We start from the raw sequence: 16,673 nt of genomic DNA on the forward strand, positions 1-16,673 counted from the left end.
GGAATAAGTTTGTGATCTAATTCTTCAATGGCTGAATTTTGAGGATCAGAGGTTTCAGCTAAGCAGCAGCTGAAAGAAACACTGACTTCAGAACTGTGGACTGTTGGTGCCATGAGCTAAGGCACATCGCACTCACACTGGCAGCATAACAGTGATTACCTCATGGTATACAGAAGTGGTTTGACCTTATTCACGAGAAGGTTCCAGGATGAAATATATTGTTATTGTATGTAGAGAAGACCATGGCTAACTTTTCAGATCTCTCTAATGAGCTTTATTCTGGCACAACTGTTTTTTGAAAACAACATGGACTAGAGAATTGGTGATACTCACTCATGTACTCACACAAAACACATCTTACTTCCTACATTACCAATAATGCAGTGTGTTTACATTGTTTGAATAGTATCAATTAAGCAGTAAGAATGGTCTCTACATATCTTATTCATGCTGTACAGTTTGAGCTGGTTTTCAGAGGACATACTGCCCCTAATATGTTTAAAAAAAATGTGCCTTAGTCAACAGTCTGAGGTAACCACCCTTGTTAAATATAGGAGTGACTTTATAGCTGTTAGTACCCTTGCCCTACAGGACTCTTCTAGACTGTAGAAGTCACTATGTATTTATACAGATCAGCTTCTCTTTCTCCTACCAAAATAATGGGAAAGTACTTGGAATTTCTTCTCCCTCCTCCAGCACCTTTACAAGTACCAAGGCTTAGGCAGGTTTTAAGGACTGTCCTCATAAATGTGTCTGACTTTTTTCCCCTCTCCCCTGAGGCCAGGGCTGTAGCAGTGCAGTGCTAGAAGAGAAGGATAAAGGACCTCGGTCATGTAGGTGTCCCCTGACTGACAGGGGATGTTACTAACGTCTGTGACTGCCTGAAGGGAGGCTGCAGAGAGGGCAGAGCCAGGCTCTTTCCAGTGGTGCCCAGCAATGGCACAAGTGGCCATGGGCCCAAACTGAAACACAGGAGGTTCCCTCTGAACATCAGGAAACACTTCTTCACTGTGAGGGCAACTGAGCACTAGAAGAGGTTGCCCAGAGCAGTAGTGGAGTCTCAATCCTTGGAGATACTCAAAAGCCAACTGCACATGGTCCTGGGCAACCAGCTCCAGGTGGCCCTGCTAGAGCAGTCCCTTCCAACTTCATTCTGGGACTCTTAAGCCAAGACAACCCACCCATCTTTGAAACTTAAAACCCCAGAACCCTGGAGTACCATATCCCTTAACACCACAGGCCAAAAACCATCTTTTGATTCCACTTTTTTTATTAAAATATCTCATGTATATTGCTCACATTAAAATACAGCAGTAGTTTAATTTTAAATATAGCCACGAGTATAGACACTCAAAAAACCCAAACCCACATCACTTTTAATAATACAAATAAATAAATCAGATTTGTTTATCAACGCTTCAGACCATCAGGGTTAGATGATAAACATTTCAGACACACTAGGAGTCCTAAGACACTGTACTACCCTACCCATATGACACTATTTTCTTCGAACACCACGTGCAGCCTATCTACAGTACAAGGACTAGAACACGGAGGCACTGGGTCTATCACGGTGGTTATAGGTATAAACCACAGCATAGTAAGATCCTGCTTTACAGTAGCTGTTGGATAATGTCCTATACTAGAATGGCATGGCAAGGCATTTCTGGGAAAAAGAGTAATTTAGATAGATTTAATCTTTTGACACACATAGATAAGGGGGGTTTTTAATCCAATTCCCAGCATGAGTGGATGCTTAGCCTTATCCTGCAAGTACGCAAAGCTTGAGTTGGTAATGAATTTGGTTTTGATTAGGTGCTGACAACTATGCTCTAATGCAACACTGATTTTATGAAACAGTACACTTGCCTTCTGTTTTGGAAGTTATTTGGACTTTTGCATCTGGACAGTTAGAATACAGTTTAACAAAAATCATAGCACAGAGGGACACAATGCCTGAAGGTCAGGTATCTGGCTTGTCTTGCTTTACACAGAGACAAAAAAAATTAGAGCAAATTGCCAGTGTTTGGAATTCAGGGGGAAAAAAGGAAATAGGAATAGCTTTAGCATGGACAAGACAATTAGAGGACATTTGCTTCATTTCCCCTCACATCAAAGAAGTGAGAAAAAAAAATCCACAAACTAAATTTGCACTGCAGGATCGTGGATATTTCAGATTGGATCTATATGCTTTATCTTTACTGAACGTGTCCCAGAATGTGGGGAAAGAAAAGGACAGCAAAAAGAAATCTTAATTTCTGGTTAACATAATTAAATTCAACAAAAATGCATCAATTCCCATTGTAGAGGCACAATTCATAGAAAGCTGCATCTAAAACTTCAATGGAAACAAGTAAAAATACTAGTCCAAAAATCAATAAAATGTAATTCACCTGTAAGTTATTTTGCTGGTGCAGTGCAAGGTAAGTAAGGTCACAGAAGTGCAGTATCACCTTTTTAGTATAAATACTTTCTACATAAGTCAGAAGAGCTACAAAATTAGTCTCCAAAAATAACTGTGCAACACATTTAAGATAGAGAGCATGCTTATTAAATCCCAGTGTCTAAGCTACCTGTTTAAATATGGTTTACCATTCCTTTTGTCTCAGCTGCCTGAGGGAATTCTGAAGCTTGGTCAGAACCAAATTCATTTGCATCTCTCACTGCCTGTAAACAAGTTATCTATATTATTGATCCCAGTAATCAGTAGCAGTTCATGCCACAATGAGTCCTGATGTATATTTTTTTTTTTTTTAGTATTGTATTAAAAGCCACAACTAGAAGAACACTTCCTAAATTAGCAACTAGATTTGAATTATTCGTGTCTGGCATTGCGTAAACATTTCTTTCAGTTCTTTTTGTTTGATTTCGTTTATAGCTTCTGGTTCTGCAGGGCTCTTCTGGACCTTTGCCACAGCAAAATTAATCCCTTGAGTCAATCCTGCTTGCGTGATGTTAGCAACCTGGACCATGGAACTGCGAATTTTAGCAAAAGGAGATACAGCTCTGCTGCTGCTGCTGTCAGCTGGAGAAGGAGTCATGTGGAGTCCTGTCTCAAGGTTACCAGATACAGATCCTGGGCTTTTATGAGATTTAGTGAAGTCAGTCCCACCAACAGCTAAGAGCTGAGGATTTGGCTCAGAAGACTGCACATCCAACTTAGATGGCCTGGAAGGAATGTCTCTGATAGCTTCAGCCTTGGTCTCTGCCTTCGTAGGTGCATTATTGCTGGTTTGATTTATTACGTGATGGGGCTCTTGAGAACCAGCCTCAGCCTCCAAAATATCCGACATCTGGTTTTGAGCATCGTGCACAAACCTCTGGCAGTACACATCAATAGGTTTAGCAAATTCCATCTCCACATTGTCCGCAGAAGGTGTGGGTATGTCTTCACAGTCAGACCGGCTAGCCTGAGAGACATGGATCTCAGACGGAACATGAATGCTGATGTTCATCTCAGTGCTGCTTATAGACTGGGACCGGCTGCCCAACCGTGGAGCTGAGGCAATGATACCACAGCTAGGCAGCACGTAATCTGTCTGCCCTATGTTCTCTAGAGAGTCAGTAAGCTGGTTGTCCTCATCGGATTTAGAATTAGTCAGGAAGTCATCTGAGTGGAATGAATCATTATCTGATACTTCTGTATCAGATTCAGTATGGACTTTAGTATCTACCACTGGATTCTCTAAAGTTTCAAGGCTACTATCTGATTTCCAAAGATTAACTTTCAAATTTGGTTTTAAAAAATTGACTTTCACTTCCGGTTTGGTAAAGCTGCCTAACTTCCGAAGATTGCTAATGTTTACATTGGATTTGGTTTGTTTCACTTTTTGATTGAGTGATGAGAACTTGCTCAGTAAATAATTCTTGCCTTGGGCCAGGGACCCTCTGTTCTGAGACCGAATGCCAATGATGTCTTCGTGAGGTTTACTGCTCTTCCTGGAAGAAAAAGAAAAAAATCTCTAATGTACAATCAAGGCAGTCTCATTTATAAACATCAAGTACTTACCATCTTCCAGTCTATTTCCATAATACAGATGGACATTTTAGTAACTATGTTATCCTTTCCTTACATAATTGTACCCATATAAACTAATCAAATTCAAAACAAAAACAAAGGAGGGTTGCTACAGAATGGTAGCCAAACAAGGGGAAAAGCAAGCTTCTGCAGGCATTTTTAGTTTTAGATAAACTGGATTTGAATTCTCTATATTTGTAACTCTGACTGTGTATGCTGCTGTACTCAGTAGCCAGATTTAGCACATATTCAGTCTTCAGTACCTGTAAAAAAAAGCAAGATTTTTTTCTTGCTACACTTTCTACTCAGCTGGGAAAAGCAGCTGCAATAGTAGTCCAATAATCAAATGCAGAAGAAAGTTATTGAAATATGTGCCCTAATAGCTTTTGCTTGACAATTTGCAGTTGTGCTACACAACACATTTTCTAGTAATTCCTACGGTCTGAATTGGAATGGTCCCAAAATAATGCAACAGATCACACTTGAACTGGTAAAACGTGCCACACTTCAGCTCGCCGTCCCCTCTTACTTCTACTCCCTTGTCCTTTGGAAGTGATCTCCTTACTGTTAACACCTCACCAATATTTGTAGATAAAGGTTACTTCCGTTTAATTGTAGACAATTGACTTAGAGAAAGCTATCTAAAAAATTCTAGTAAGTACTTTCAATTATCAGCTATGCTTTCACATGCCCTTTTCTCTCGATGGGCTTGCAAAACAAAAACTTCTGTGCCATTCTGACTAACACTTAGGAGTTCAGAAGAAGTTTAACTTCAGCCATTTCTTCACCCTGTAATGTTATATGGATTTGTTAAACACTCAACTGCATTGGAATCCAAGCCAGATTTACACTTCACAGGTTGTCTTCTCACTACAGAAGCAGACATTAAGTTCAGATAGGAAAAATTAAATTTGACAAGCTAATCATGAACCATCTGATTTGCAGTATGTTATTTACATTTGGTAGTGTATCTTGTCTATAAGCACACATGTATAAAATAGTATTCTTGCTTATACTTTTAGATAAGCACCTGCACATAGTTATTATTGAAGCAGCATACAGATGAATTAACTCCTAGCACAGTCGCTAGATACAGACGTTTCTTTTAGACATCGCATACGTGACTGTTACCATGTACTGTTAGCCGCTGAGAAGGGAGCAAGAGTGGGACACGGAAGGTTCACATCATTTAAGTACTCACCTCTCTAGCTTTTTCTCAATAATGGGCACATCTAATCCCATTGCTTGCTTTGTGATTCTCAACATTTCTGCGATGCACTGAAGAGTGTCTGAAATCCAATTAGCAGCCTGTCAGACCCTTAAAAAAACCCTTAAAATCCCATATTCCCAAATCTAATTTTAGACTTATTTTTGTAATAGAATTAAGTTAGTTTGGTTTTCTTGGTTGTTTTTTTTTTTCTTTCACCTTACAGAAGAGTTGCACCCTACAAATTGCAATTCTGATTTAAAGCTTACAAAATAAGCTTAAATAATAGACTCTCCTTAAGCCCTAAATACTGGGTGTAAGTGAATCACTGCCACAATTCATCATTTGTGGAAGGAAGAGAAACAATTATATTTATTCTACGCCTTGTTGACAAAACTCAGTGCTCCATGTAAGAAGTGACATTTTTCCCCTATTAGTGTTCATTTAATTTAGTTAAGCAACAAGCAAGAACGTTTCTAGACATTGATTTCACTAAATAAATCGATTTCTTCCACTCTTTGGGAGCTAATTTTAAATTCATTTTATCAGCTTTTGGAGCAGTAAAGATCTGGACATGCAAATGTCTCAATTCTAGAGAGACATGTTGCTTTAAAGCTGTATCCGAAACTTATTTTTCTTTGTATTAAAACAGTAACATTCTAGTGTTCACACAGGAAGTCACATACAGGGGTTTTTTGTTGGTTCCCTGCCCCGCATAACTGAAGTAAAATTTATCCTTCTTCAGAAGTTATTCTAAGAGCAATGGGAAAAGTGTTTCCTAGAGAAACACTGGTACACTGAATACACTTTTATATATAACATTTTAATATACGTAACAGACCTTTTCCATCTTCTTCTGGGTTGCGTACCACAGCTCTAAGAGTGTGAAAATACCCACTCATTTCTTTGTATTTGTAATGCAGCCTCATGCAAGAGAACTTGGGTTTGCCAAAGAGAGTAGGCTCAGGCCCTGAGAAATAAACCAGGAGATTAGAAATCTTCTTTAACCAAACACTGAAAGAGATATTGCAAAGACTCATGTACGTAAGCATTAACAGCCTTTTTCAGCATAAAAATCTTCATGTTTTTGTTAGAGTAGCATAGATATTTTAAATGAAAGGTTTTCACAAAGCTAAACAATCGATTACTTACAAAAAGCAATTAGACTCTCTGTGTATGTCTATTATAATCCAGCCTGATTGTTTATTACTGATCACCCTTTCAAACAGAAGAAAAAAAATTCTACACCTATTACATCCTGTGTTTTAGGGTATGCTTCTGCAAGGATTAAAGGGGAAAGCTAATATATTTTTACCAAGTGGAAACAAAGTAAGTTTCAAGATTTAGACCAAGTACTTCAACTCTCCAATGCACTGCATCGTATTAATCTCATTAAACAGGTTTTTTTCTGGGTTTATAAGGCATTTAGTCTAGATGTTTCAATATATTCTGTACATCAGGATGTATTACGGCTCTCCACAATACAGAAGCAAGAGACCCCTTTCCACTGAACTCTTAGAAATTACACATAGATAATGAAAGTTACAGTAAGGAGACGATGAAATCACTGTGCATTGTGTAATGGAGCATTAAACTCTACGGGGGGGGCGGGGGGCACACACTGGGGCCCACAAAAATTTCCTCCCTTCTCTCCAACTGGAACACCTTTTTCATCTGTAACGTCAAAGATATTACACCTTTAATACCTTCAGCTGAAAGTGCTGGGTTTACCCTGTAGACGTTACATTCTTTAGTCAGTAAGTTAATCAGCATAACAAGGTGATTTCATAATAGCATGTTTCTTATCAGACCTTCAGAAAGAAGAGTTTTTAAAAAAGCTATGAAACAGATCTAAAGTACAATTCGGAACCAGCTGCTGTATTTGGATCAAACAAAGAGTGCATTGAATGCACAAACCTGTGATTCATTATAGAAGCTGACCAAACTGTTACTGCCAATTGACAAATAATGAAATTTGTTTTGATGAATCCATGGGGGTTTTTTTAAGAGTTTGAAAGGGAAAATTTTAGAACCCTAACAGCGATCAAAGTTTCTGTTTCAAGCAGCAGCAAAAGACAGGACTGCGAGAGAACACAAACTCAACTCTGGCATCTGTTATCAGCAAGAAAGCACATTTCTAGCTATGGTGGACTACACAGGATATATGCAATATATTGAGGCTTGCTGTTTCAATATATTTGTCAGATGCTTTGGTAAGTGCTCAAGCTATTGCTAAGAGCATTCAAGAAAGATATGTGGTGACTATATTCTTACCTATTTCTATTTTTTCCAGAGCTTCAAGACTTAATCTTTGGTACTGATTCACCTTATCGATTTCATCATCATAACTAGAAAAAAAGAATCAGATTTTAATGCTTCCCACTAATCTAAAACAAAGCTACTAGCAATAAACTACACGTAGTAAGGGAAAGGGGTAACTTACTAGGCCACGTAGTAGGCAGAATTAGAAAGTAACAGCAGAACATCCACGTCCTTATGAGTAGCATCAATGAGACTAAGGAAGGGGAAGAAGAAAGAACACAGGGGAGAAGGTTTTATTTGCACAGCTGTAGCCCATCCCAAGTATTTTAGGGACAGTCTTTTACAGTTGAAGGCACATTACAAGAGGTTTCAATTATGGTATGTTATCTTGTGTGATGCTGCTACCCCTTCACAGCCACTGAAAAACAGAGTTAGGCGAGACACTTCACAAGCCAAAACATGACGTGTCATTAGACTCACCATACAGTAAGTGGATCCGTGTAAGCCACACTCTCTCTCAAACCTGGAGTTACCTAATAGCTCAAATAGGTCAGCAGGAGGTCCAAAAATAAATAGAAAACCCACAAGCTATTAAAAATGTTAACAGATAAATGGAAAAATCTCAGACTCAGTTAAGGTGATGAGTCTGTGCTTTGAATAGCTATAACAACATCCTGCTTTGCTATTTTAGATGCTGAGGTTTAACCTGCAGAAGATCTAACCACTATTTTTCTTTTACAAGTTGGTGAACTCTGAACTTGAAAAGGAGACTTATCGGTGAACTTAATTTATGCTTACTACTTTTCATGAAGAGAAATCTAGGCTTTCCTACTACTGACTCATTATACAAGAATTCAGATACGGCTTTGAAGTCAAGTTACACTTTCCCTATAAAGCAGTTAAGGAACAACAGCTCCTCAAATAGCTCCTTCTAGAACTAAGGCTGGTTAGAAGTTCTCTTCATGGTGCCTACCACATTTTGGCAATATTAACCGAATGCATGCATTTCCAGGTGATGTCTCCAAGATAACTCCAGCATGCACCATTTTTATGGCACTTTGGGAAAAGCCCATATTTAGAGGACCTTTCCTTTTACAATTACAAGTATTCAATCCCTTCAGGGACTCTTCTCATTCTACAAAACTGTCCACTTGTATTCTGTTAACACATCAGCTAACAAAATCATTTAACATCAGTAGTAATTAACAGAGACAGTAGTAATTAACAGATGTGTCATAGCAGCAGCTCATCGATTATGACTTTATTCAACAAACCTTGGATCACAGTCAATAAGTGCCCATCCTCCATGGAATTTTTCATCATCAGGTAAGAGCAGTTTCATGTAGCTCTGCAACAGCTGGCTGATCAATTCCTGATGGCTTCTCAGGTTCTCCTTGTGCAGGGCTTCATGCTCTTTCTCTTTTGTAAATATGGAGTAAAGATCTTCTGTTACAGGGATACCCTGCATCAAATCTAAAGAAAACCCACAAAATATCAAACAAGAAACCAACAGTTAAAAGTGACATACAGCAATAGTCTGTTGATTACTTTGCAAATTCCTTCCAAATGTTTCATATTTGAAGATACTCTTGAAAAATGGTTATTCTTTCTGAATAGTGTCGCCTGAAACTGAAAACTCCATAGGTATATCACCATTTTCTTTCAGTGAAGAGCAAGAGTTAACTCATCATTTTAAGAAACACTTATTACATAAATTTAACTTTGTCTAAAAGAGATGTGACAAGACAGTTAATGCTAAAATGAAGTTAGAAGCAAATTCTACAACGAGTTACACTGCATGTAATCCCTCTGAATTGAGCGTTGTTTAATATTCAAACAGAGAATGACTGTTCCATACGGTGTCCACTACACAGACATGAACATTACATACACTGAAGGTGCTCTTAAGCTTCGGAAAAAATCGGCGAGAAAGATAAAGCCAAGATGATTTTAATAAACTTTTCTAAATGCCATAGTTCAGCTTAGTTGAAGTTGTATTCTTACCTATGACTGCTTGCCTATAAGCATCCCTGAAACGATTCAAGTAGTATCTGTTTGCAGAATTAACTCCATCCTTCATTACGCCTGCCAGCTTTCTTTCACCAGTCCTTGTGAAGTCCCCCTGTTACACAGAACATGCGAAACATGCACATATGCAATGCTCAAGTAGCAGTCTCGGCTCAAAAGCTTTGGCATTCCGAAATTCAGAACTGAGTAGATGACAACTCAGAAGTTATCTTCAAGTAATTATTTCATACAGAAGTTGAAAATACTGGTTTTCAAAGAGCATCTACTTCTCATGGCATTGTTTGACTCTGAAGAGAATCTTATGCTTTTGACAGACCTATGATTCTATCTAAAGTCCTAACAGAAAACAGTAATCTGGACATATATGCCAGCTAACATTAAAGCAGAACTTTCAAGACATCGGTCACTGGGATGCTTGAATACCTCAAAAAAACCCCTTATTTTTTGGCCTTTAATGTAAAAAGGAACACTACTGGAGCAATGGAGAAGACTGGAACTTACTGAAAAATGGCTTTCACCTTCTCTGCTTCTGCTACCAAAACAAGACAAGCATAACATACTGAAGGAAAATAGTACATATCCTCACAAGCTCAGAAACAAAAGAAAGTTTCTAGGCCACGGAAGGCTTAGAATTTGAATAAAAAGCAGATTGGGTAGCTACACTTTATTAGAGGATTCTATTTGCAGAGACACTGAACAGTGGCACAGAGCAGTTCTAAAAGCCACACCAACTCCCTTAAAGAACTTTTCAAGTGTGTTTCACTTTCAAATTAAAAGAAATATCACAAACTGCGAATAAATTTAATCCATGAACATCAATAGAAAGAAGATAAATCATCAAGCAGAATAGCTGAAAATTTAGATCTATAAATCTAGTTCTGTGCTTCAGATTTAAAGTTAAAAATATTTATAATCAAGACAAGCGTGTCAGGCTGGTTTTTATTATTTTTTTAAAAAGATTAATGTAATAGACTAATCAAACTTCAGTAGAGAAATTTAAAAAGAGACTGAAGTGTTAAGCATTTCCACTGTAAAGGTTTTGCCAGTGCCAAATACCAGGAATACTAAAAATTGTTCCACCAGTGACTATACATAAAGTAGCTCAAATTCTTCTCAAAGCAGCAGGAGTGAAGAGTAAGGAGTTTCATGCCCTATTTCTGATCTTGGTAGACAGACTGCATTACAACTAATTAAGAAAAATCTTTAAAAAATATAACTAATTAATATCACCCTGCTACCTACATATCCTGATCTTCAGTCCTTCAGAGTATTTTTTTGAAGTACTGTAACTGCTTAAAAGTGCTATAACCGTGCTTAAATTTAAATAGAGGTAATGCTTAATATAGATCTTGAACTCTTAGCTCAACTATGCTTTATATCTAGACATGAAACTAACAGAATTAAGTTAGACTACAGCCAGCACTGCCACAGGACACCAGGACACTCAAGTCTTCTCCAATTCACATTAAGCGTGATACAAAATATTCTTCTATTGAAAGGCCTCATATGTCTTCAAGACAAAAACATGCAGAATGTTTGGCTAACTTTGCTACATATACAAGAGTTCTCCATTGGACATAAGACCCGTAACATAACATACTACTCATCATCAGAACAGGTAACACTCTTCACCCTTTACCTTTAAGGCTGCTGTGCCAGCATACTGCCGGCTTATGGCATCTCCGTTGTTCGCCCATATTATCTGGTAGATCCTATTGCATTTTACTGGCAAAGGCTGTTCTGGTGGCATCACACCCAGTTTTTTGAGCTGGAATTTGACATACACATTAATATAAGGTTCAAGATGAAAAATCATTCTCAATATCAGAGATTGATAAAGAAAATGGGAACACTTGCCAAGCATTTTATTGTTAACTTTTATACGATCTGAAAAAAGAACCCATTCTGCTAATTTGGCAGATTAAAATAATTGTTAGCGACGAATCACTAATTCATTGTTAACATCCATATCACTGGGTACAGCACTAATATATTAATTATGGATGTAGGAGTCAATCTTCAAAAAAATTAGCTGAAGGAAAACAAGTTATTCTAGATTACTCAAGATATAGGAAATGTTTCTATTTTCTATAGAGAACTACCAAAAAGAACAGACATCACAGAACTTGAACATGGATAAACAAGTTAATGTCTTCTATTGCAAAAGCATTTGTGACCTCAAAGGTCTGAAAATAAAGGGAATCTCTTTCCAGTTACAAGAAAAAGCATACCAGATTCTTAATCTTTTGCTTCTAGACACTAAAGCAAGTGTAGCGGCTCCATCTTCAAACTTACTCCTCCCTCAAAATAAAATCTTAAAACAACTTCATATGTTGTGTTTATTATTAATGCTTGTGCATTTTGGATGGTTACTGTTTAACACTGATACTGAAAGCAATATATCTTACTCTTCAGAACAACCAGTACTTCAGTTTTCCGTGAGATAAGTCTCGGGTGCAATACAAGCTTCAGTCTTTCTACACACACTAAATTGATAAAGCAGCACATACGTAACTGCAATGTCGTCACTAAATGTTAGGCCAACTGCAGGGATAGCTTGGACTAAATCACAGGCAAACCTCAATTTACAACCAATAAAAAAATGCTCAAGCACTCTTTGCAAGTTAGATGAAAATTGATACAAGTCTGTTCATTGACTTTGAAAACCCTATCAAGTTTCCAGCTGAGAGAAAACAAGTCCTATGGTTCCAAGGCAAAGGTAAGGTACATGTAACTCTCAATCTTCCACTTTATGTCAGTCACCTTCCAGTGCTTCAGAATCAATTTATAACTGAGAAATGCCCGAAGTACCTCAGCTGTAATACAAGAATGATGTAGCACATCACAAGCTAATACTATAGTTAACAATTACTGAAGTCCTCTTCACAACAAGCTATATAACTCTTGATTTTGAAAGACTGCCTTTGAACTCACAGAGTTAACATATATAGCAATCCTATTCTAAAATAAAGACTGTGGGATTGCTGGTCCCACACCTCATCCCCAATACTCTATGTCAGCAGTTCATAAAAGCAGATGACAAACAGGAACTGCCAGATACAATGATTAGAGCCATTCATTCTTCATCCTAATGAAGGACCCACTTCATTCTTTATCCTTCACTCTAAGCATAGCCAAGGTTTGTTCATTTTGGGCTGGGCTGTAACTGAGGCTTCAAAGTTTCAGTTACGGTGCTCTTAAGTCTTCACAAGGGAAGACAGAATCACAGAATCACAAAATCGTATGGGTTGGAAAAGACCTTTAAGATCATCGAGTCCAACCGTAAACCTAACACTACCAAGACCACCACTATACCATGTCCCTAAGCACCTCATCCAAACGGCTTTTAAATACTTCCAGGGATGGGGACTCCACCACTTCCCTGGGCAGCCTGTTCCAATGCTTGACAGCCCTTTCAGTGAAGAAAAATTTCCTAATATCCAGTCTAAACCTCCCCTGGCGCAACTTGAGGCCACTTCCTCTTGTCCTATCACTTGTTACCTGGGAGAAGAGACCGACCCCCACCTCTCTACAGCCTCCTTTCAGGTAGTTGTAGAGAGCGATAAGGTCTCCCCTCAGCCTCCTTTTCTCCAGGCTAAACAACCCCAGGTCCCTCAGCCGCTCCCCATAGGACTTGTGGCTCCAGACCCTTCACCAGCTTCGTTGCCCTTCTCTGGACACGCTCCAGCCCCTCAATGTCTCTCTTGTAGTGAGGGGCCCAAAACTGAACACAGCATTCGAGGTGCGGCCTCACCAGGGCCGAGTACAGGGGCACGATCACTTCCCTAGTCCTGCTGGCCACGCTATTTCTGATACAAGCCAGGATGCCATTGGCTTTCTTGGCCACCTGGGCACACTGCTGGCTCATATTCAGGTGGCTGTCAACAAACACCCCCAGGTCCTTCTCTGCCGGGCAGCTTTCCAGCCACTATCATCACTGAGCTTCTATATCAAAAAGCAAATGGGGGGCAGTGCAAAGAGGAGGAAGACTAAAGGAAGGACTCTGTCTGCATGGAAATGCCTTCTCTATACAGGGAGAACTATTCCAGAGCATAGCAGTCAGCTATCTGGGATATTTACATCATGAATTAATTATTCCTCTACACACAGAAGAGACAACTGATCTCCCTACCTGCTGCACCATAGTATTTCACTTCATAAGTGGCTAAAATAGCATCCAACTTCTAGTTAGATTTCAGTCCTTTAACATCTCATTTGGGGGAGGGATTTATTGGGGGGGGTGTTTTGTTTTTAAACTTTGTATTACTGCATGACTCAAATTAAAATGACTTAATCAAAACAAGAGAATCCTCTCCAGGATGTGGACAGACAGTCATTTCCTCTCTGAATGAGGACACTAGGCATCACTGTTTTCGAATGATTTCGAACTACTTTAGTTGTACATACTACTTTCAGCTTCATAGCTCTCCAAGTAGTTCACAAAGATCCTTTTCAGTACAGGTTAGGTTAGCATTTTTCAAACACACAGATTTCCCTGTGAATAACAATTAAGTTCTGAGGTACTCCATACTTGAAGTACATCAGTTATACATGCCTGCTGTTCCATGACCACTCTTGCAATAGCAGCCTGCACGACATTGGTACGATCCAGACAGTCCATGCAGTTAACTCGAAAAATTCCTTCCTGTTTACAAATCACACCAGCTTGGTCAACCCTTTCAACAGAAAAATAGAGCAAAAGCATACTGAGACACTTAAAATTCAGTGTAATTTATCAGCTTCTACAAACAGTAGAAAATTTTACACATGGAGTACTATTTATAGTTGCACTCATCACCCCAGCCACACCCCACTCAGAATTAACTACTTGTGTTCCCACCTATCCTCCTCTTTAGTCTAGGCTAGATATCCAACATACATCCTATTGGGGTCATAAACTTGACACGCAATCAGATGTTGAATTTAATTCATACATATATAATACGAGCTTTCAAGAGAAAAGGCATTTAATTTCAAAAACATAGAAGCCAACAATAATGACAGTAACATCTCACTCACAAACTACACCGAACAACATACAGTAATTGATTGACGACTGCAGCTATACTCATTACCAAAATGCATGAACTTTCATCAGTACAAACTAAAGGTCAAACATGCCTACTGTTTTCAATAGTAAGCTTGGCATTCTAGGGTTTGTGGGTCAAATATGAAGTGTTTCACATTAAATATAAGAAACCCTAGAAGTGTTAAACGCAGTAAGCCTCAGGCAGGAAACAGGGTCTGAGAAGTTTTGCTGTTACGTATGTAGAACAACAATGCTTCAGAACACAAAAACTCTGATGTACAAGCTGGGCACTAAGAGAAGAATATAAAACATACCAGTTATGACAAAAATCAAGGCCTCTGAATATGTACTGTTTTATTTTTTCTACAAACGTTTCATATTAGTCTAAAAAGTTAAGTACCTACCAGCACCACTTCATGTCAAGAATAATATCATGAATGGCATCAGTCAGTGTTTGAACATTTTCAAACTTCATTCCTCGGCTAAAATACAGAATTTCACAGAAGTTAGTTTGAACTAGAGTAGTGATTTTTCTTTACTTCATTATTTCATATTATTTGTAATGTTAACAAAGATAGTGTTTTGGCTAAGTGGGACACACACACATTCTCTCCTGCAATAAACTTTAAATAGCAGCCAATATTCAGAACTATTTTAAAGTACAGTTCAATATCTAAATCCAATGCAAGAGATTCAGATCTTTAAACTCTCAAGAATTTGCATTCTTGAATGCTGCTTCCATAAGGAAGAACAAGTGTGCAGCTATTCAGGCATGTGCAACATTCTGTTCTCATTTTAGGCACAGTCTCAACAAAAGTAACGACTATAGCTTTGAATTGGGATGGCCTGCCCTGCTTTACCAGCGATTCTACAGAAAAAACACCTACAGACACATCGTCCCCTCTTCCCCCCACCCTGCCAGGTTGTTTTCAGTGTTGTTCTCTATTCACTTGTGCTCACAGTGCAAAGAGAAACAGACCTGGTCAACATAACAGTTCTTAGGAGAAAAGCAAACAAACAAAAATAAAAGCTAGTTTAAACAAAAAAGTAAGTATCAAATCAATTCAGGATGTCAACAGTCCTACAAAAAAGAAGTCTCAAAGGCCATTACTATTTTGAGGGGTTTTTCCCTCCCCCTCTCAGACAATATCTACTAATGACATACTTATTCAGTCAGTAATGCTTTCCCAGGCCAGATGCAATCCCTAGATTAAGTTAGGAGATGAAGATTAAAACAGTTTTTAGACCCCATATTCGTACACAAATGCAGGCTGCTTGAGGGAAGCATGAGAAATACAGAACACATGCTTGGGCACGTGAACACTGCACTAGACTGTGCCAACATCAGAGTGGAGTCATGAAAACAGCAACTATTTATATTGGATTAAAATAAAATCCAGTGTATTTTATAATGGAAAAACAGCACCAGGGTCCGGAAAGAACCCATCGTATGTTTACAGATACAGAAACAAGAGAAACGGAAGAGTGGCTTGCAGTAAAGAATTAAGAGCAGAATGCTCCATAGTTTGAAAAGCAGGTCAGCCACAGCTTTACATTCATAGCATGTTTAAGGAAACTCTCTTGCTTAAAATGCATAACAACTTCTAAGCATTGCCTAATAAATAACTGCATATTTAACAGGTCAGGGACACAAGATCAACAAACAGCAGTGCTTGGTTACCCAAACCTAAACTTTTATAGTGCTTTAGCTTACAAAATGTGTTCTTCCTATTTAAAAGAAGTGTTTCATGCAGAAGTAGAAATAATAATGGCTTTTCTCCTCCGTTATACTCTCCTTTCATGCTAATAAGATGCAAAGTGACATTTTTAAGAGGTTTCTTACCAGTGCTCATGGAAGTCAAATGATACGTAAGTCAGATTTGCATTGTTGTACAGAAGAACTTGTTTAAGGTAAGCATCTCCAATAATCTTCTCTCTGCCTGTCTGATCCACCAAATTAATAATAACCTGTTCGAAAGTTTAATTATTTAACACTTGTCATCTGCTACCCAACTTGCTTAGATATACACCATGGAATAACAAATAGCTCAAGAGTAAAGAGATTTGTAGGTAATCTTGCTGAAGTTACAATCTTTGCTAGATTGTACCCAAGATCAAATAAGCTCCAA

General features: G+C 38.4%; 2 protein-coding genes across 7 annotated transcripts in view; both read right to left on the bottom strand.

Moving 5' to 3' along the window:
• Nucleotides 1-1,236: 1,236 nt before the first annotated feature.
• The window catches only part of INPP5F (inositol polyphosphate-5-phosphatase F), a 48,325-nt gene continuing 32,888 nt past the window's right edge, over nucleotides 1,237-16,673 (bottom strand). Inside the window, exons 10-20 of one of the 4 annotated variants that reach the window (XM_075504443.1) lie at nucleotides 16,388-16,488; nucleotides 14,949-15,026; nucleotides 14,071-14,191; nucleotides 11,155-11,283; nucleotides 9,492-9,609; nucleotides 8,762-8,960; nucleotides 7,669-7,740; nucleotides 7,500-7,573; nucleotides 6,067-6,195; nucleotides 5,220-5,307; nucleotides 1,237-3,939 (exon numbers count right to left, since the gene is read on the bottom strand). In XM_075504443.1, the coding sequence (XP_075360558.1) occupies nucleotides 2,805-3,939; nucleotides 5,220-5,307; nucleotides 6,067-6,195; nucleotides 7,500-7,573; nucleotides 7,669-7,740; nucleotides 8,762-8,960; nucleotides 9,492-9,609; nucleotides 11,155-11,283; nucleotides 14,071-14,191; nucleotides 14,949-15,026; nucleotides 16,388-16,488 (2,244 nt within the window). In that variant the 3' untranslated portion in view covers nucleotides 1,237-2,804. Of the gene's footprint in view, nucleotides 3,940-5,219; nucleotides 5,308-6,066; nucleotides 6,196-7,499; nucleotides 7,574-7,668; nucleotides 7,741-8,761; nucleotides 8,961-9,491; nucleotides 9,610-11,154; nucleotides 11,284-14,070; nucleotides 14,192-14,948; nucleotides 15,027-16,387; nucleotides 16,513-16,673 lie in introns of all 4 variants that reach the window. The other 3 variants (XM_075504442.1, XM_075504444.1, XM_075504445.1) reach the window with 3 other exon arrangements.
• GRK5 (G protein-coupled receptor kinase 5) overlaps nucleotides 12,971-16,673 on the bottom strand; it is a 348,710-nt gene continuing 345,007 nt past the window's right edge. For all 3 annotated transcript variants that reach the window (XR_012776121.1, XR_012776120.1, XR_012776122.1), the window contains one exon: nucleotides 12,971-13,040. The gene's annotated coding sequence lies outside the window, so the exon portion shown is untranslated. The remainder of the gene's footprint in view (nucleotides 13,041-16,673) is intronic.

Source organism: Mycteria americana, chromosome 6, assembly GCF_035582795.1.
Source record: "Mycteria americana isolate JAX WOST 10 ecotype Jacksonville Zoo and Gardens chromosome 6, USCA_MyAme_1.0, whole genome shotgun sequence".
NCBI lineage: Eukaryota > Metazoa > Chordata > Aves > Ciconiiformes > Ciconiidae > Mycteria > Mycteria americana.